The sequence below is a fragment of the Colias croceus genome, chromosome 6 (genome assembly GCF_905220415.1).
Source record: "Colias croceus chromosome 6, ilColCroc2.1".
Lineage (NCBI taxonomy): Eukaryota > Metazoa > Arthropoda > Insecta > Lepidoptera > Pieridae > Colias > Colias croceus.
Window position 1 is genome coordinate 2,662,628 of NC_059542.1, and position 21,869 is coordinate 2,684,496.

The 21,869-nt window shown below is 32.4% G+C and overlaps 1 protein-coding gene across 2 annotated transcripts in view; it reads right to left on the minus strand.

Moving 5' to 3' along the window:
* Window positions 1-106: 106 nt before the first annotated feature.
* Window positions 107-21,869, minus strand: part of LOC123692612 (calcium uniporter protein, mitochondrial) — a 121,183-nt gene continuing 99,420 nt past the window's right edge. Inside the window, exons 3-9 of one of the 2 annotated variants that reach the window (XM_045637374.1) lie at window positions 19,360-19,494; window positions 10,965-11,086; window positions 9,462-9,617; window positions 2,851-3,012; window positions 2,262-2,465; window positions 1,340-1,447; window positions 107-1,085 (exon numbers count right to left, since the gene is read on the minus strand). In XM_045637374.1, coding sequence (XP_045493330.1) covers window positions 936-1,085; window positions 1,340-1,447; window positions 2,262-2,465; window positions 2,851-3,012; window positions 9,462-9,617; window positions 10,965-11,086; window positions 19,360-19,494 — 1,037 coding nt within the window. In that variant the 3' untranslated portion in view covers window positions 107-935. The remainder of the gene's footprint in view (window positions 1,086-1,339; window positions 1,448-2,261; window positions 2,466-2,850; window positions 3,013-9,461; window positions 9,618-10,964; window positions 11,087-19,359; window positions 19,495-21,869) is intronic. The other variant, XM_045637375.1, reaches the window with a different exon arrangement.

The window sequence follows — 21,869 nt, forward strand, 5'->3', positions numbered from 1 at the left end:
CTCTGAAATTAAATATGTTGAAAGTAAACTTCGGTCATACAAAGTTTACTTTGTGAAGACTCTTTTGCGGTAAAGTAAAGTCACGACTGTGAATCTGGGCCTTAAAGTCCATTGTTAAATAACATTTCATAGACATAATATAATACTGTCAAAGAATTGAAATTAAAACATAATATAAATGAACGGGATACGTATTTGTTACTATAAGATAACTTGTGTTCGGACTATATCGTTAACATTTGGTCAACATCCCTAACTAAAGTATTTTACTATTAAATTTATTAATGTATTTTACTTTTTCATAAATATAACTAAAAAAAAATGTATCCATATCAATTGGCAAGCCTCTATCTAGTTTTTGGTTTTAAAAACAACTTTAACAATGTATTAACAGCAATGTCAGCTTAAATCTCATATATTTTCAAAATGTGTACCGTGTAATTTTTTTTCACTTTATTTCTTAAAGTGAAATATGTTTTTAACAAATATAAATTTTATTTTAGCCTTGAGCAATGTTTAAATATAAATTATATTTATAATGATAACTTTAAATAGACAATCCAGTAAACTTTTAAGTGTATATTTTTCAAATAATATATTTACCTATGTTTATGTTTTGCAAAACATTTATTTTGGTTTACAAAACAAGTTTTCATTAATGAAAGTAATACTTATCCTATTTTAAAAGAAGCAACACAACCAAACGTTTCGAAGAAAAAAACGAAGAAAGTACTTATTCATAAAACAGATTATATTAATATTAAATTTAATCTAAATGAGCGCGAAACAACATTTAAAGCTAACGCATTAAAAAAAAACTATACCCTAGACAAAACACGATACACATTTCGAAATTCAAAAATGCACAACGCAGATTCAACAAACTCTACTATCTATGTTTCGCGCGTTTTCCGACGCGCCATAGACAACTTGTATTACGTGATTTTTATTTTTTTCGTAGTTTCCTCTAGCATGTCTTTGATTTTGGTCAAGGGCGATCTCTTCTCTTCGGCTTTAATTGGTGGTGGCAAGTGAATGTTTAGCGGATCGCGAAGACGGTTCAAGTCCTTTTGGAGTTTGTCAATCTGAAAAAAAAAATGTTATAAATGAGATTGGTATAAATACGGTCATACACATTACATACTAAATTAACGTATAAATAATATAACAAAATAAATAAATTATGTGTAGTTGATACTTGATGTCAATCAAAATAGTATAACTATATTTTTTTCTTAAATGTAGAAATTTAGAAATTCTTAATGAAAGAAATTTACTTCACATTTTACCTATAATAAACTGATTGTCTCAAAAAATATATTTGCAGAAAAACCTTTACCTCATCCTTAAGCTGATTATAATGATTGATGTCCAAACCAATCTTTTTCGCTTTCTTGTGCAAAATAATCAGGTGCTGCCTATCTTTGACGTCGGGCAAGACATATTCCTGGAAAAAAAGTTCATTCAATATTGGCTGATTGAAATAGTCTTTTGAATACGGTACGAAATTGCTATGAAATAAAGAGATTAATTACTTAAAAGCGTATTAAAATAATTTTAATGCAACCGAAATACTTTAAATATTGAAAGATAAAATTATGATATATTAAATATTGAAACCTATAAAAGAGACCGTGTTTTGGCTAACCTAACGAAATTATCAGTCATGCTCATAAACACAAAGGATATTCTAGCTAACTCAGCGCTTTAGCTTATCCATAAAACAGGTAGTTTGTTTGCCGGCCAGCGCAACGCTTCAGTTTCCACTCATCCTACTAATACTCTAGATCCGAATATTCGTCCAGAATGTCAGAATAATGTTTCAAATTATTGTAATACATATATTATTATTTGTAATTTATTTGGTAGATAGGTAATGGTGTGGTATAAAAAATTGACGCCTTCAATTCGATGCGCGTGGGCGTATCACCAAAAACCACTACAGAAAGTGTGGCAAATTAGAAAATCTTGGTTTAATGTTCTGGAAATAAGGAACTTTCTACACCCACCAAAATTAGACGACGTTTCGACGATCGATATAAAAAATATGACATATCAACAATAATATAGAACCCCAACAACAAAACATAAATAGTGACCACGAAGGCTGAAAACCATTTCCAAAGTCTCAATTCTTTAAGGCAAAAAAATGCTATATTTCCTCAATAAAAAACTATACCCGAACCATTATCTTATAAGTGCCAGACCCTACCTACGTACACCATAAAGCCCCTTTGCTTGCTCCTCCCTAAAAGCCTCACCTGTTTCGTCAGCACAAAGTACGCGTACAAGGCCATAGCCGTGCCGTACGTGACGAAGTACGTGACAGGCTCCATGATGTCCCACGAGTACTCCCACCAGGTGAGTCGGGCTAGTACACCAAACTGCACGCCCATCAAACCGAGCCCAACCCACGTGAGGACGGACGTCTTGCGGGTCGTTTCCACTTCGAGGGACATGCGTTTCTGGGAATTTTAATTGGGAAAATAAGTTTATATATAGAAGAGAGACCTATTTAAAGTTGTAGATGGAAAAGGGGTTGAAGAGAAAGATAACTTATTTCTTATTGGTCAATCAAATGATATACTGATTGACCAATAAGAAATGTACTGAAAAAGTACAATACACCTAATTCGTGAAACCGATTTCAATTAAATTTAGAACATTGTATTCGAATGATCAATTTTCAATGATGTTACAATTAAATTATTTGATATCAATTGCATGTATTCTAAAGAGGTTCATGCACCTGTTTTTGGACATCAATAAATAACCTTCATTATTTTACATTTACAAATAATTATTCCAAAAACAAATCCTATTGCTATCCAATACTTCATAAACACAAACCTCTTCCAACGGTTGTAATTCAGTGGACAGTTTCTCCAACTGCGCCCGTAACTCCCGTTCCTTCTTGATCTGGTGCTCTCTCACATTCAAGGCTTCGTACAGCTGGTTCACCAGGTTTCTGACGTCACTCAACCGAGTTATTTCTTCAGCACTTATACGCTCCTGGAATTACAAATGATTTATCTTGATTTCCTTTTCATTTATAAATTTATTGACCATTCGAAGGGTCTCAAATAGATTAAGTAGAAATGTGTATAGATAGTAATTATTAATTAACTTGATTTTTTAGTACATGATATTAAGTTACATGGAGAATGGTGAATTGGTGCATAAGCATAAATAATAATGGTTATTACAAATTTACCACAATGATATTCATTCGAAAACTATCATCTCCTATATAGGTCATCTACTACGTATCTACATCTCTATTTTACAGTCGTGTAATTCAAGTCTGTTTTTTCATAATTAGGAGTTCGTAACCTTCTTCCAGCACTTATAGAAGACAAAGGAAAAGCTATTTTGAAAAAGTTACGCCATCACCAACGATAATATTAAAATTCCCTCAATAAAACGTGAGTGTTAGCAAAACATTCCAACAATTCCCGACATCTGCTGAGTACGCAGTATTGGCTAGTTGCCATGCAGAATACAATTGAAAGCGTTGCTCACCTAACGAACCAAGTTAGACAACAGACGATTGTTAGCGCTATCTTAAAATTGTCTATTTTGCAAGGCTCAAGACAAAAGGGGCTGTTGCTTTATGGACAATTAAAAGTTTACGAAATTATAGGATAATGAGAGTAGGGTTGTTTTTAACTAAGCATAGGTATTGCAATACCTATGCTTAGTTAAAATTTAGTATATAAATGAACTAGCTTACCGGATGGGGCTTCGCCCGCTTTATCTAAAACCTAATAAATTATATACTAAAACCTTCCTCTTGAATCACTTTATCTATTAAAAAAACCGCATCAAAATCCGTTGCGTAGTTATAAAGATTTAAGCATACAAAGGGACATAGGGACAGAGAAAGCGACTTTGTTTTATACTATGTAGTGATAACCAAATTATTGGAATTGAAGAAAAATACCAATCACAGGTAACTTTTTTTAAATCTGGATACAAAGATACTTAGTGCAGCACAGTGAAATGTTCTGTCAATTGACAGAACATTTCCGAGAATACCTATGCTCTTCCCTGCTTCATTCCCCGGAGTATCCCATGTTCCGCAATACATTGAAACCTTCCAGGAAGAAAACATCAAATATTGTTATTCGTTATTTACAATTAATATAATAAAAATAATATTTAATCTATAAAACGTAGGCGCTGCTGTTGGTCGTGACATGTATTTGAACTAGGAAAAAGAAATACAGCCTCCGCACTAACACGGATAGTTAATATTATTAAGCTAGAAATTAACACAGATCTTTCATGAGATTACGGTATTTCCCTGGTGCGAGCCCGACCTAAATTGAGAAGCTCTACTGCTCTTTATGTATGTTATACCTTAATCACAAATTAAATACCAAAATAATACCTTTTTAATTACCGTTTGCGAAAATAAAAGATATTTATACTTTCATGTACAACGTAATCAAACTCTGATACAGCCTGAAAAAGATTTAATATCAATCGAAGTATTTTATTCAGCATTTTCATTGCGTGATCCTTTCAAAATATAAAAGCGTCGAATTTACCTTTTCGAGATTAATTTTGACAGCTTACTCGCGGCCTATTTAACAAAATTTAATTAAGGTTGCTTGTAAGCTTGTTACCAAAGTAATAATACATATTCGGAAATATAGGCCGCCGCTTTCATATTGAGCTTATTAACGTGCAAAGTTTGACTAACACACGAATAGGGAGAATGAATAAGTTTGGATTTTAGAAAAATCTGTTAATTATGAGTATTCATAATTAACAGATTTAAAGACAGTGCTAAATTAAGGCATACGAAAGTGCATTTCTGTTCTGACTGTTTTTATTTAGTATATAATTTAAATTCAATGAAAAAAACTATAGCATTAAATTTTATAGCTTTTAAATTGTATATGTACTATGAACTACACAATTCAATACACTCGTCACAAGCGTTGATGGTGTATAAAAATAAATCTATACATATAATAAATCTGTAGAAGGGTCAATTCTGTACATTGAAAATATTGAAAAAATAAATAGCAGGGGGTGTTACTGGATCGATACCAAACCCAAATATGTGATTAAAAAAATTTTTGTCTGTCTGTCTGTCTGTCTGTCTGTCTCTCTGTATGTGAAGGCATCACGTGAAAACTAACGGTTCGATTTCGATGAAACTTGGTATAATTATACCTTATTATCCTGGGCGTAAAATAGGATACTTTTTATCCTGGAAAAATACGTAGAAAAAATTAATCTTAATTTTTCAGTTTTATCCATACACGTTGTTCTGTAGAACCGCGAACACACGTTGCGTACCTATTATTATAGGCCTAGCCGTATTTGGGTCCAATAGAATTTATAAGATGTCATTGTCAGAGTTACTCAAAATGGAGAAATAAACCATCCACGCGAAGACCGACATCCGCGCGGACGGAGTCGCGGGCGGAAGCTAATTGCAATCATGCTTCGCGTCGCTCGTAGTTAGCCCAGAATTGTAATAATATTTGGGAAACTCGTGACGTCATACTTTCCCAAACAATTTTAAACTTCTTTCCAGGAATGCATTATATCAATCACCGGATCAAAATAACATTTGCACGTCGAGTCGATTTTCGTTTTGTACCATTATTTTATCCAAGTTGCTGAATTATTGCTTACCCCATCAGTGAAGTTTTAATTTGTTTTTATAATTTTGTCTTTTAATTTAAATTAAACAAATATTTTAACATGAAGTAAATCAAAATATAAACGCTTGTTAAGTTTAATAAAAGCAAAGTTAGCTACTATGAAAGAATTAATAGCAATTTAGTCGGCTAGCGGTTGGCACAATACCTCATTAGGGGATTGACCTCATTTGATGTTTTAATTAACGCGGAAATCATTTGTGGCCATTCACACTTTCGCTTTTGGGAAAAGAACGCAGAATAGTAATAAATAAGAGAACAACATTAAATTCGTCTAACTTTAATGATGTTCTCTTATTTGTTATTAGGTATCCGCCCGCGGCTTCGCCCGCGCAGTCAAAGAAAAACCCGCATAGATCTCGTTCCCGTGGGATTTCCGGGATTGCGTCATTTTCCCGGGATAAGAAGTAGCCTATGTCCTTTCTCGGGTATCAAAATATCTCCATACCAAATTTCATGAAGATTGTTTCAGTAGTTTAGGCGTGATTGAGTAACAGACAGACAGAATTACTTTCACATTTATAATATTAAGTATGGATAATGTCTTGTTAATTTTCCGTCTGGATAAGTACAAACTATACGAAGTTGAGCGCCATTTAAAGCTCAATTTCATTCTTCTTCGGCATGGTATCATATCATTGTGTACTTTCTGTCTGTGAGGTGTGAAAATGCAAAATAATATTGTTATTCTGCTTACCAGTACAATAGTAATTTCTTATAATTTCAATAAAAGGTAGATTAAATGTTAAACATGCATTCATGTGAACGCCTTTAATTATTATTATACCAGTGATATATAATTACATATTTACTAGCCTATCAAATTAAATTCCTACATTCATAGTAGCTTTCTATAGATTACTACCTCGGCTGTCGAAACAATGACATAAATCGAGCAGTGAAGCCTACAGTACTAACCTACAAGTTAGCGGAAACAACGCATACAACAGATTCGATACTATCACACTATACTGGCAAACGTAACTCAATACTGAAAATCGCCTATCGGCAGAATATGACCGTAAATCGCAAATTCCATAGAGAAGGCTTGCTTTGTTTAATGTATCGATACCTCAATGCGAAACACAATATCTGCTTTTGAAAAGCATCACATTCATATGAATTAAATTGAAATCCCTGTTTGTTCTCTTTGACTAATAATTACTACGCTAAAATGTACCTATAGCGAGCTATTATAGAACCTTTTAGGCTCAGGAAACGTCTTTGTTCTCAAGTATTATGTTTTGTCTTTGATGCTGCGCTTCGCTTTTATTAAATTTACCTACATTTAAAACGTAATTTACATAAACAAAATTCTCATATTTAATAGACGTAAAAAGCTTTGCCCCAATTTTCTGTAAAATATACGAGTTGTCATGCTATTAAAATTAATTAAATAATTATCTAAAGTGTCTCATGATCTCGTAAAAAGCATCTTCATAAAAAAATAAGTCTTATTTTGAGGCAGCGACTTTTAAACCGTATTACATAGAGCACTTAAAGTCCTGGTTCCACTTAACCTAATTGCGTCGATAATTAGTGGCAAGCTTATTCTTAATCAACCTTGGCAGTAGGCTGAATGACTAAGTGACCACAGTCAGGTCATAAAAAAAGTAAATCGCGCGGGAAATAGAACGTCGAATGCAAATAAAATGGCGGACTGGGATTTTATCTGCTTAAACGTAATTGCAATGTCAGTATTCTCTTTGTCAGCTAATATTTTCAAAGAAAATATTTTTATTCCCGTGCGGGATTTGGGTGCAAAATTTAGAACTGAATGTCTTATGCAAAAGTTTTAGTTCAGAAATGTGATTATCACTAGTCTTGCATCTGTAATATACAAGTGCAAATGTTGCAAACAAAGTTTGCTTGTTCAGTTTAGGGAATTGTTCAGTTAAACCTTAATGCGATAACTGACTATTGTATAAACTTTGAATTGTCAATTCTATAGAAGTAGTGCTTTAGAAAATCACTATAACCAAATACCTACATAACTAGATAAGTACTTCCCTAAATGGTATGCCATTAGTGATCAATTACTAAATAAACTTATTGGTATACTGTGCACATGCACTATTGTGTAGGATCAAGTGTTGGACCTTGGTTATACCTAATCAGTTGAATTGATTATGATGGGTATAAACTACAGGTAAAATACTGTTCTTATATTAAACGTAACCTACCTATATACTAAACATTTGAAACACGATAGCATATAATATTTTAACACATGAAACATCATTTATTATTAGAAGCTATTCACCGGTAAATAGTTCCATATTTTTATTACCTAATAACAAAGAGAAATACAAATTTCATCATAATTGCTAAACCAGCATGAATTTAAACAAAAAACAGAACGTTTTTTCTTTTATTTCAATGGTTGATTTAAAATTGAACAAATCCAAGGTAAAAATGCCTGCTGGCAAGTTGTAAAATTAGCAAATAATAAATCCTTTCAACCCCAATTCAATACACTGGGGCAGTATCATTAACTCAATATAATTTTCTCTGAAACCGAAATTAATATCCAACATCCAATTAAAATGTACCCGAGCAATTCACCAAAAAGCACAATATTGTGTAACTATATAGAGCTGATAAACCTTTCATTTTTATTAAGTTTATAATAAATTATAAAATATGATTCTATACAGAACTGAGATATCTTTCATGTTTATTTATTCAGTTTATTATAATAAATTATAGAATATGATACTATTAATGCTCCACGAAAGACTGTAAAGATGTTATTGTATGATAATTAACTGCCAGGTTTACATTTTATGCAACTTGCATTTATTTTAATTAATGTTGATTCAAATAATTATGAATGTATTTTGATATCTTTTCTTTTCTAACGTTGTAAAAATTGTTAAATTAGATATTATACAGCACTATTCAAAATGTATGTCAGATAAAACAAACAAATTAATTAAAAATAAACATAAACTCACTACATACCTCAATTTTCGAGTACCTATTACCAATATAGTAATGTTACTATCCCCTTATCCCGCCTCTACCCGTGTAGAACAACGACAAAAATAGCTTACCTATGTCACTCCTTAGTATTAGTGAAAGAATTTAAGCGATCGGAATTACTTTTTAGAATACTCAGTAGGCATTTCCGATGATCCCCGTCCAAACACGCATGGTATCAAACTTCATCGCTTTATAATATTATAAGTATAGATATATCTATTTACCAATAAACCCCAGTAAACACAGTTGTTTGATGATGGATCGTGACTATTCCGAACTCCGTGGAAGCAAGTATAATTGGATAGGATTTAATTGCCATTGGAATTGATTAAGCAGTGGATTATGGGGAACAGTTGCGGTTGCTTTGTGTTAAGCGGGTCGTGATTCCAATGAGGTATTATTATGTAATCAATTGTGCCTGATTATAATTTTAATGACATAAACATAGATATTATCTACTAAACCTTTACACAGATTAAACATGCTACATTTCAGTGGCTGCAGATCTACAACCATTATTAGATTTTTCATCAATATCGAAATTGTCTTGGATCTTGATCTTTTAGAGAAACTTCATAAGACGGAATAACGATTAGAAAATAATAATTCTTACAATTTATTTTTCACTAAATAATACGCAGAGGGAGCGCGGGAAAATTAATTGGCCGTTGCCATAGTTACGCAGAGAACTATCATAAGCTTTGTATCATACAGACTATATGGCTATATCACCGTCGAGCGCAATTAAAAGCGTCTGTTTCAAGTTCTACTTATATTGCGGGTAGTATTATTTACCTGTGGTGGACTCTTCACATAGTATTCGGTATCGTTAATGATGAGTCTGAAGTCATTCTCCAGAAGCGCCTCGACGGTGTCACTGGACGCGATACGCACTCGGTCGTCAGCCGCCATCGCGACCGCACGCTCCACTCCGCGGTCCTCCGCTTTTAGCTGATAAAAATAAAAACAAAAAAAAAATGTACAATGATACCAAAATGTATCTTCAAAGAAAATTGTAATTATGTCATTTTATTGCACACACACAAAATTAACATAAAACACAGAGAGACAAGTAGGTACAAATTGCGGTCTTATCGCTAGGTAGCGATCTCTTCGAGACTTCTATTAATATAAATATACACATTCAAAAGAGGTGTAACATTTTAATTAGTCAGAAATCTATTTAATCCCGAAAGATCTTTCAGAAATATTGGGTAAAAAAATCTTCAATCTTCAAATTATTTAATTTGGATTAAGAATTATCCCATTTCCAATTAAAATTCAGTCAGTTCATCTTTTTAATTCCGAAAACAGTTCAGAGATATTGGATAAATCTGCAAGTATATTGTCCAATTTTTATTAAGAAGAAACTGCTACAATACTTTATTGCATTGTTTTAAATAAATTGTCTCAAGTTATAAATCTTCATCAAGAAGATAAGAGATGATTATCTAATAGGTGGTTTATTATATGTACGCTAATATATTTGTATAATAAATCTGTAATGAAAAATTGCATCGTTATTAGACATAACAACACAATTTAAATAATGATTCAAGATTAGACAAATGTATTTCATACTGAGATTATAATAAAATATTATAAACTACATAGTTATATTTCAATACAAACTTAATAAAGATATACCATAGTCTGCTGAATTAAATTCCTAGCTTTGTTAATAGAAAAGTCATATATAGTCAATAAATTCATAGTGATTTCGGTAAGAGGCGAACCGCAAATGCAAAATGCTGAACATATTTGGTTCACGAAATGATTTATCGTCGAAGCGCTAAAAGCAATTTACCTACGTTGTTGCTTTGCGAAGTAAAATGGAAGTTTATTAGTACAACTTCGTTTTGGGAATCAATTCCCTTTGTCGTTGAATATAAGCCTGAATACAAGGCTGACTAATTAAATGTATGTTGATATAGAAGAATGGACAGCTTACAAACTATGCCAAATAGCGGGTCATGTTAATTTTTTACAGTGACTCAACTGAGTAATTATTTAGCAAAAGCAAAAGTGTATGTATGGCATTTTGGTTTTAATTAAAGTTTTATTAGATTAATAACGCACTAAATTTTAAACGGTGACTAAATTGAAATAATATTGCTTCCAATTTGTACTGTCTGATGTCTCTATATTTTTCAACAAGCTAGTGATCTTGTTATGGTGATTAGTAAGTGTGTTAGTAAGTATATCTTTAAAGTTTCCATCAGGGCAATATAACAAATTTGTATTAAAACTTTACTGTACACTGTACTAATGAAGCTAATAACATTTTTATTATCTCACCTGTTCCAATAGATCCCCCACAGTCTGCGAGACAGGTCGTAGAGTGAACCGACATAGCTCCCGACGCGACGGCAGCGGCACCGTGATGACGGGCAGACCGCGTTTGTATGTCACCGACACTTCTGTAGACAAAGCAAACAGAATACTATTTAATAAGTATATTGATTAGAACCTATGTTAAATCCCTAAAATTTAACGGTCCGATAAGTGAGATTTAGTTTTTATAGCATTCAAATGCTTTATAAATGAGAATTAATTAATGAATAGAAACAAAAATAAATTTTTATTTTTTACGAATAATATAACTGTCACCTGTATACTGGCAAACACAGCTGGCAAACGACCAGCATTTGACCGGCAACATAATTTTGACATTGTGGTTTTATATTTTATACGAATAAGTTATCCAAAGATTGAAAATGAAAAATCAACCCTTAAAAGTTCAAGTTTTGAGGTAATTTTACATATTACCTAGACAATAACATTACACGACGTTTCCAAAAAACTAATCAATACATACACTCAAACAATCATTCCAACCCATCAAAAGGCGCCAACATCATCCACCATACACCACATACCATCACCAATTAACACAAACAATAAACACATTATGGTAAGTGAGAAAGAAATGATTCCATTATACCATTAGCACGACGTCGTACCCTGATTGTTCGCTCCACATACCTAGCCGAGTGTTACTTCGGCTGAGGAAAGCATAATTGCGAGCTAAATGAGTTATTCACTGAGGTATAAGGGCGGTTATATAATTGGAGAAAGTGAGATCCAACTGCCCAGCTACGTATGCAGATCTTCGGGCAGATTAGTTCATTTGGAATCGGTGTAACTACGTATGGAGATTACCGCATTGCATTTGTAAACATTTGAAGTTTCCTTCTTGTCAGAAGAATGCTTATTTAACATAAAAGACCTTAGTACACTATAAGGAAAATAAATTTAAGATTAAATTAATTGTGGAAGCGATTTCTGCATCTTTTAGTTTAGTTATTTTAAGTTATTTTTATATTGATATTATGAAGTATGTTAAAATTTATGAAATTATAAATACCTCCCCTAAATACTATACAATTTCAAGTTCCAAAGTCAGTCGTACTAAAAGTAATTTATCTTTCAAGTCTTCGTTCACTAGTTTTTCAGTCTCTGCAGTTTGGCTTTTTAATTTCCTTGCGTTCAACATGGGTTTAAAGAGTTTCGTAATGTCTAAAAATTGCAACTACCTCTCTGTTGCTTAAACTACATTAATATTTATGATTAATTTTGTATGAAAATACTAAACGTTACCGCAAGGAGTGCACGAATTCTTCATTTTTATATTTTCTAAACAAAGAACTATTCAGATGTTTATTTAATTATCGTAGGTATTATTCTTATTCACAAACGTTAAAGCTAATTATCTAAAACAAAAGAGTGATAAGCCAACTTCATTATCTTCAGACTACTGACATATATTTTTTACACTGTAATATATAAAAAAACATTTATTAGAGCATTTATTAGAGATTATTTTTAAGAGCTTTTATACCAATGAAAATAAAAATATTGCAGTTATTAGACGTTGAGTTTCTCCCTTGATTTGCCTTTTTCCATTGATTATTATTATTAAACATGCCTAATGAGTTTATTTTAATTTATATCTAGAATAGGTAATAAGGTTAATTGTTCTCACGATAAACAAAAGCTGTATTCAACTCGAAATGCTTTTAGTGTGCAACAAATTCAACCAACAACTTCATTTTTATTCTACTTCAAATACTGGGTTCCTTCATCATCTATAAGGCTCAAGAATAATTTTCCATAGAACCATAATATAACTTCCAAAGGAAAATTAAATTACTCACATTATTATGTCTCTATCATAGATCAACATCAAGCTTGTTTGATTTCTATCCTTTGCACAGACGCACTAATTGTCTTCACTTTCTTAATAACTATCATTCCGATCAATTATATCATACATAGTATTTATCGAGTTGTTATTTATTCGACTTCTGATTTTATCTAATACATTCATGGTAATGAAGAAAACTTGTGTTCGCGTGAAAGTGTGATGAAGGCATGATTATTCTGAACATTCTAAAAGCTTTGTATTTTTTTTTAAAGACAGAATATAAAGAAGACACAGAATTTTAAACGAATGAATTGCAAAATTATGTACGTTGAAACAAGCTTTGAAATAACTAAAATTTACGAAGGGAAATCTATCGTATGGAATTTTAGTACATTTTAAAACAAATTGAGCGATGTAAAATTATACGAGAATTTAATCGGTCATTTTTTCGAACCAAATCGCCGCCGAAATTTCTCTACCGGTAAATTGAAATTCGTAGAACATTTTTAACTTCATATTTACTTAGAGCAATCATAAATCAATTTTCCAAGTAAAATACGAGAGCCAGTACACGTATTAGGATGTTTAACAATATTCTGAGCTCAAAACTAACACACATTTATCATTTTAACTTTAAATTTGAACATAGCGTGAATAAGAGTTACTTATATATGCATTAACGTCATTACAAGGGAATCTAATAACGATTTGTTCATCAAACTGACCAATATATACTTAATCGTAATTTATTTCGCAATTGTTAAATGTAAATCGATTATCATGTAAATAGATTCATTATTGGCACTTTCCAATATACGTTTGGCAATAAATTGTAGTCACATCTAACGTTGCAAGCAGTACATTACGACCGTTACTAACATGTCAGCAAAACATTTCAAATACGCATGCAAATAGGGGAAAAATTCCAAGTTGTCAATATAGATGAAGGAAAAAACACTTTCAATGTTTGATGTATGTGTTTAAGAGTAACTTACGTATTCCATCTTCGTTTCTACGTGTTTTATGTAATTTTATGTGTAGCTTATGAAAGTAGAATTATAAAACTGAAGAGTTTGTTTGGTCGGTTGGTTGAACGTGCTCATATAGGGAACTACGGGTCCAATTTTATTTTATTTTTTCAGTTTTTGGTAACCCATTTATCGCTAAGACCTATATGTAGGAGCGTAACAACGAGGGTAAAACTGCGAGATACTAGTGGAATTATATGTAAACAAAAGTTACTTAAGTTTCGAAACCCATTATGTGCCAAATTAATTCATACTTCATTCTGTATACATGTTTAATAACCAATTTTACCGTACAATTTTTCCATCGCTATCGAGGGTGGGGTTCAGTAAGTGCTCACAGTGACAATAATAAGCCTGCACCCAACCAAGCTTTTTTTTTTTTTTGTATGGTGTTTCTCAATGTTAGCCAGAAGGGCTTCTACATTTTAACGCGGACGCGGGGGTGAACTGAAGGTTCACCCTGGTAGCGAAATGCACAAGGGCGTCCCCCCTTGACGGGGACCACGAACCTCGGCTTGAGCTGTCGCTTGAGTGGAGGAGGCCAGAAGGGCCCTAATCGGACGGGACCCAACCAAGCGTAGACTTGACTTTTATTAGGCAATGTTTGTCGTTTGCTATTATTGAAACATTTTTGAATTTTCAACTTGGAAAAGTTCAAGCGAAGAATGTATTCAATAGTTATGTGCAAGTTATATACTTCTATACTATGATATTTCGTTAATATAACGGTTCAAAGTCCGCAAAAACATATATAAAGGCATGCCATTAAATAATTTTTAGAAAATGAAAATTAGAATTAATAAGCGATATTCTTTTATCAATACATATAACTATCAAACAGGCACGCGAAAAATTTCACAAAAACGTAAATTTAATGCATAAATTATCATAAATGCATAAATTATCATAAAATATGCATTCCATTTATTTGTAGACATTGAAAAACATACAAAATTGCAACCGTACCTTGTGATACATTTCTAGAACGCATTTACTACACGGTTGCTAATGTTTGAATTAAAAAATAATTTGCCCTAACTAGTCAAGTAACCATGAAATCAATCGATGTCAACATTCATGTTTTTAATTAGCTATGAAACGTTTAAAATTCCATTGATAAATACTGCAGTTAAATACTGCCTACTTTTCCGATATTGTGCAAAATACTTCAAAAACGTACCAATAAATTAAGGGAAAATTCTAATTAGTTTAGCGTAATAACTATTTGGAAATTAATGAAAATATTATCTGGTTCAGACTTCAGTAAGTAACCCTAATGTAAGAATATCAAGAAACCTGAGTAATGCACGAAGATGGTATAATTAATAATGTATGTAACTAACTCATTTCGACCTATTACATTGTCGTCAAGCTATAAGTTATTACGCGCCAAAACGTATTTGAATACCAAATATCCATAACTAGTTGTTGTCCACAACTTTGCCCGGTCTCAATAAATTTTTATTGTACAAACTTTCATCCCCTATTTTATTACCTTAGGGGTAGAATTGTACAATTTTTCATCTCCTATTCTATGTCTTTGGAGGTAAATTTTTCAAAACCCGTAGCGGATGTCTACATCATAATATTAGCAATCTACCATGTCAAATTTCAGGCCGATCGGTCCAGTAGTTTAGGGTCTACGTTATAGATCAGTCAGCCACTTTTGCATTTCATATACATTCAACCGGATTACACACCATAAAGATATCGAATCTTAACAGCTTCATACAAATAGCAATATATTATAAGATAATGCGACGGTATAACCACTCGGGGCGGGAAATCTCGTCACCTAATAGCCCTTAACACTAACGACCCTATGTAGCCTTGTTAACCACATCTTATACTGACTTACGGAGGATTAAACTACAAATATAATCAGGGACAATCACTTACTTGGGTTAACGTATAAAAATATATATATTTTTTTTTAGCTTTTTCCACCGTTAGAGACTCTACCGTAGAGCTTTCTTTATTATATCTTTTGAATTGAAATATTTATTAAAATATGCAATCGTATTCTAAAAAAAGTGAGTAAATTTGCTTGTTTCAGTAGAAAGCGTAATAGTACTACTAGATCTACTAGATCTGTAAAATAAACAATATAGAAAATACAAGAAACAGTTGTTACAGACATTTGGTTTCTCTTTAAATTACGGATAACTTAATGAAGCAGTAGCCATTCCAAAGTTTCTATCCGATATAATAATTCATTCTAAATTAAATATTCACACAGAAACCATTCTTTCAAAGTCAATTTGTTTTTTTTAATGATCCCCTTAGGAAAAATAAGGGTGGAAACAAATATAGACATTTTCTATCGAATTTTCCGCTCATTGTCTGTCATTTGCGGCGGAAATAAAGCCTCGCTGGATTCGCTTTCAAAGAGAACCTTTTAATGATGCAGCACGCCCTACATTTTATATCTATGTAAGTACTGGTGGACTTTTACAAGAAAAAGAATAATAAATTAGTTTTCCCTGACGAACTTAATAAACATTGAAAGCTGAATACAAAGTTTATTGTGACAAATTAGAGTTAATATAAAAAATCATACGATATCAAACCTACACCTTCACAATATTATAGGAGTTATATATCTGTCGTGGCCATATCGTAGATTTGCTCATTTCATGAAATGGCCAACATAGTTTGATCAGATCGTTAAATCGTCAACGTTTCACGATCCATACTAATATTATAAATGCGAAAGTAACTCTGTCTGTCTGTTACTCAATCACGCCTTAACTACTGAACCAATTTGCATGAAATTTTGTATAGAGATATTTTGATACCCGAGAAAGGACATAGTATAGGTTTTATCCCGGAAATCCCACGGGAACGGGAACTATGCGGGTTTTTCTTTGACTGCGCGGGCGAAGCCGCGGGCGGAAACCTAGTTTATTAAATAAAGTAGAAAAATATCAAAATGTAATTTTAATAAACGTAGAGTAACCACACATCTCAATATATCATTGTTACGAAAGAAAATAAAAATATTCGATAAGCAATACTACGTGTAACAACATAATACTTTCCATGTATTCTTCGTCTACGAGTTTCGATCCCGTTCTTATATAATATTCATGAAGTCATGTTATGCGCTCGATCAAACTCAAAGTTATAGGAGATATTTGAAGGTCAGTGCTCTTTCTTAAGCCTTGTCTACACTGTTAACCTTTAATTAATTATTGAAACACTTATGCTATGTATATCCTTACTTATAAGTTTCCTATTATACCTACTATTTTTGAATAGGTATGTAGGTGTGCATTGGAAAAAATGTATTTTCTATCATATCTTTTAATAGTATATGTAGAAATCAGTTCGTAGAGACGTTAGAAATCAGAAAAGTAAATACGTATTTTTTTATTAAGTATGTGTGACTTGTAATGGAAAATATTGCACCTCGATTATCGTATTATTTCAATAACCTAATTTTACTCGCACAAATGTTTTTATCATTAACTATTATCTTGAAAACTTCTTTATTTTCTTAAACTGGTATTGTACTTAAATGATAAACGAAAAAAAAAACAAAAGCCAAGCATTGCACACACGCCTCTATTATTAGGCTTGTTAAAATAAACCCTTCATAACCAGTGGCTTGTTTATCAAAGGTTCATTTGACAAATTCCGACGTTTAGTTAAAACGCAAGCACGCTATTTGCATACGAAAATCACATCTAAATATTTATATGAATCACATTCAAACTTGTCCACTGAACGAAATTTAATTTAAATTTTGTGCTGAAAAGCAATCGCCGCTGAATTTAGTTTAATAGAAATATGATAATCTATACGTACGTATAATAAATTCTAATTTATGGTTCTGTAGGTACATCTAAATAATAAAAATGAATCGCTAAATGTGTTGGTAAGCGCAAAACTCGAGAACGGCTGATTTCTTGAAGTACGAGGATGGTTCTTATGGAGAGAAAACGTAAACATGTACCACGGGCGAAGCCTGGGCGAACTGTTAGTTTTGTATAAATTTAAGCATTGACAGTTGCTTGTTGCGAAATTCTATCTTTAAGAGAATACGGTCGGTAATGTAAATTTCTATACAACAGAGCAATACAATCAGAGCCACAAGCAGAAATCTTGACGTGATGTAATCCCAAAACCAATATCAAAGCCACTACTAACCATATAATTTATGTAGAGTAGATAGTGGTAGATACGTCAATGCATTAATTAGTTGCAATATATTTCAAGATAAACAACTTGACAACCGAACATATAACCACAGTAATCAAATTTCAGTAAACAACCTCACGCTTCACTTCACAAGCCTATTATTAACTATTAAATTAAAATTTCCAATTAATATTTAATAGTTAATAACAGGCAATTAAGCATGTAGGTAATACAAACAAATATGAACGATCAGCATCTTCAGCCTATTATCGTAAATGTTTTTATATCTATTTTTCATTATCATCGTTTACGATGTTATTATGGTGATCCTTTACCGCATAAAGTATTGGTAATATGAACAACTTTATACGTTATGAATATTCTGAATTAAATATCCATTTAGTCGTTAAAGACTTTCACATTAAATAAACAATAGTAGGAGTACAAAGGAGTATAAACAAGCAAAAGGAAAAAACACAAAATAAGAGACATGCTTAATGTTCTTTCCACGCAATCATTCAACCCACCCTACATCCTGCATGGAGAAATTACAGGTATTCAATAAGGTTGGGGTAATCACATAGCAACTAGAGAATGCGATTTGTTAAAAAGCAACCACATCGAAATAAATTCTAGTGTAAATATTTAAAATAGTTATAAAAATGTATCCCTATAAGATACTAACTAACCAGTAAAACAAATACAACAAATAAATGTGATTGAGCAAATTAAACAATAATAATAACACTTAATCAATCACGAAGCTGAGAAAGTTTCATGTACCAACATAATCACGAAGAATCACACAGTATTTATAATTTAGTGAATTCTTCCAAGAAGACACAAAAATATCGCTACACAAATTCATATCAGGCCCCGCTTTTCACAATACTATGCCTATGGCTTTCCAAAGGTACAACTTAAACGGATTCCATCAACCTTTATTGAGATGGAGTAAGAGAGGACGAGGAAATATTTGTGTTTAAAGCCGCAAATGTGTGGGTCGCGAAGCTATTTCGCTATAAGTGATCGCTTTATGGAGCAAATAGGTCTGATAATCGGGCATTTTATTTAACGATAGGGATCAATTCTGGTTGTTAGACACAATATTGTACGTTGTCCCCCATTTATACAGCTTATTTAAGGATACATTTCTTCAAACAGCAATGTTTTATAGCAGTGTTAGTTTTGCGATATGGGGAAGACATAGAAACAGGGTTACCATGACGTCTTAAATCCGTATTAATACCAGTGTGGAAAACTGCCAGTGCTATATAGGTGGTCTAGCGCCATCATTTTCCCAGACTGGAGTGAATACTGCCTTAAGACATCATGTTAGCCAGGCGTGTTATGTTCGTAAGCATCACACGCCAACCTTTGGCAGACTTATTGGGGATGCGCTGCGTGGGAGCTAGAGCGGAAGATTGACGTCTCTGCTGCTCCCAGTCCCCGATCTTCTGTGGTACGTTGCTTTCCCGGTCAGCAACGGCTTCCTTTTTGCTTTTGCCATCTGTTGACATAACCCCGGTTTAAACATCCTTGTATGTTGATGACTTGTTGAATAATTTAGGAAAATATTAGTGCACGTGTTTAGTATAACGGTAGTATTTGCAATGAAAGAGTTGTCAATCCTTATAAAACAACAATACATAGAGAACGATAAGAAAAATGTGTGACAAGGTAACATACGAATTCAGGGAAACGTAGTCTTAAGTGATAAATCTCGATCACGAACACTGAAGTCTATAATAATAATCATTCTTGATTCACAATGAGTTTCACATCTCCCTTTGAACAAGCAAACTTTGGAATGATATTGACTCTCGTTACTCGTAATATTTCCATCCGCCGAAATACAATCCATTGTTAATACTGTTAAGTCTCTAGTAATTCTTGATTATATATTTCCTTCAGATTTCACCATTGAATCCTATTAGATCGTATTCTAGGTATAACATTTTTATCCCAGAGAAATGTCATTCTCTTTTATTCTCAAACATAATACCTGCATAACAAATTTAATAAAGCCTTTCGTGACAAAGCTCATCGGATATTCTGGAAAAGTCGAAAAATTGGACGGAAAGTTCAAGCTTAGAGCTCGAATATTGTCTAAAAATACGAACTCAATTTCATCGTAATCCCGTGCAATGCTGAACGTTTGGGCGTGCACAAATATTTACGTTAGCGAAAAGTTAATAGTGCAAACATGTCTTAGTATTCAATCTGATACCACTACAAATTAATTGCGCGTGCATAGTATAGTATAGCGTCAATTTCTTCTAATGAGCGTACTGGATAATCAATTCGAGTTACGACCTTCTACATTTATATTTATAACGTTATCATTGCTATTTAATCCATACTAATATTATAAATGCGAAAGTAACTCTGTCTGTCTGTCTGTTACTCAATCACGCCTAAACTACTGAACCAATTTGCAGGAAATTTGGTATGGAGATATTTTGATACCCAAGAAAGGACATAGGCTACCTTTTATTGCGAAATATGTACCACGAGCGAAGCCGGGGCGGACCATTAGTATTTATATAATTATCTTAATATCTTACAGATTGAAATAATCAGCATCTTCCTAAATTTCTTTCTTCCCTTGCAACTTTGTGTTTAAAAATAAATATCAAATAGCAAAAGCGAAATCTCTAAAACCCGTCAACAAAGCAAAAGAGCTTATTTTACTTTAAAAGTCTAGAATTTGCAGTGCATAAATCTCAGGCGTATTACTAAGTTGTGGGGACACCTGTCTATGAAAAAATTTATAGTCACTTTATACCTAGGGAATTCCGAATAAACGACCACTACACTGAATTGTTTTTCGAAATAAGTGCTTTTAAAACCAACATTACATTGTTTATTTTTTAAGCTCTATTATTTTTCTATATCAATGTATGGTCGGGGAACTGATAAGATACATTACAATATATTTGTATTCTATAAATTATTGATAACCAAGGAAAAAGGACCGTCATCTATAATCATGGGAAAATATACCTAAATACTGCTGAATGAATCTCGGATTGTGTGGTCTCTTTCTTCCTAAATTGTGTTATTACTTATTTCACAATAAATGTATCCTATGAATTAAAACATTAATTGAAGTGAAATTTTTTAAGGCGCGTGAAGAATAAAATACCAAGGTCGCGTCATGGCAATACCTGTGTACATAAGGCGACGAAATTGGTACCTTTGAATCTTGCCGAAAAAGTTTCACTTCTGACATGTGTGTTTTATCACACAATTACACTCCTTTTAAAATAATTACTCATATAATAGATTAATATTTAAGTACATATTACCGCTCTATCTACCGTTTATACTTTTTATTAATCGAATTATAAAATATTGGTCAATCTTTATCTTAAAGATTACCGTCCATAAGTTCACGTAGCGAATTTTAACAGTAACAACATTACTGTTTAATTATCCATCTCTCTCTAACACATTACATTTCTACAAGAGAGAAAGTGACAGTGCAAGCGTGATATATCCGGGGCAAATCTCCGAAGCGAATCGAAATGTGCAATATTCTTTCACTGTGTTAAGATTTACTGACAAATTATACCAATTATTTATGAAAATATTTCGCTAAAGACAGAATTCTCTAGAATTTTAATACTTTCATATGACGAAAGTTTGATGTGATTTTGACTTAACTTTCTCATGAACATATTTTTAGTGATATTAATTAACACTATAAACTAGTCTAACAAAATTAAATTACGCAACTTATTCTCCCCTTTTCATAAAAAATGTCACGTGTTGTTAATATACCTTCATCCATTACCTATCTCACTTTCCTCGGATTTAATAAAGCCCTAATTTCGTGAGTCTTTTCTCTTATATATTTCACGTCCAAACAAACAAAGAGAG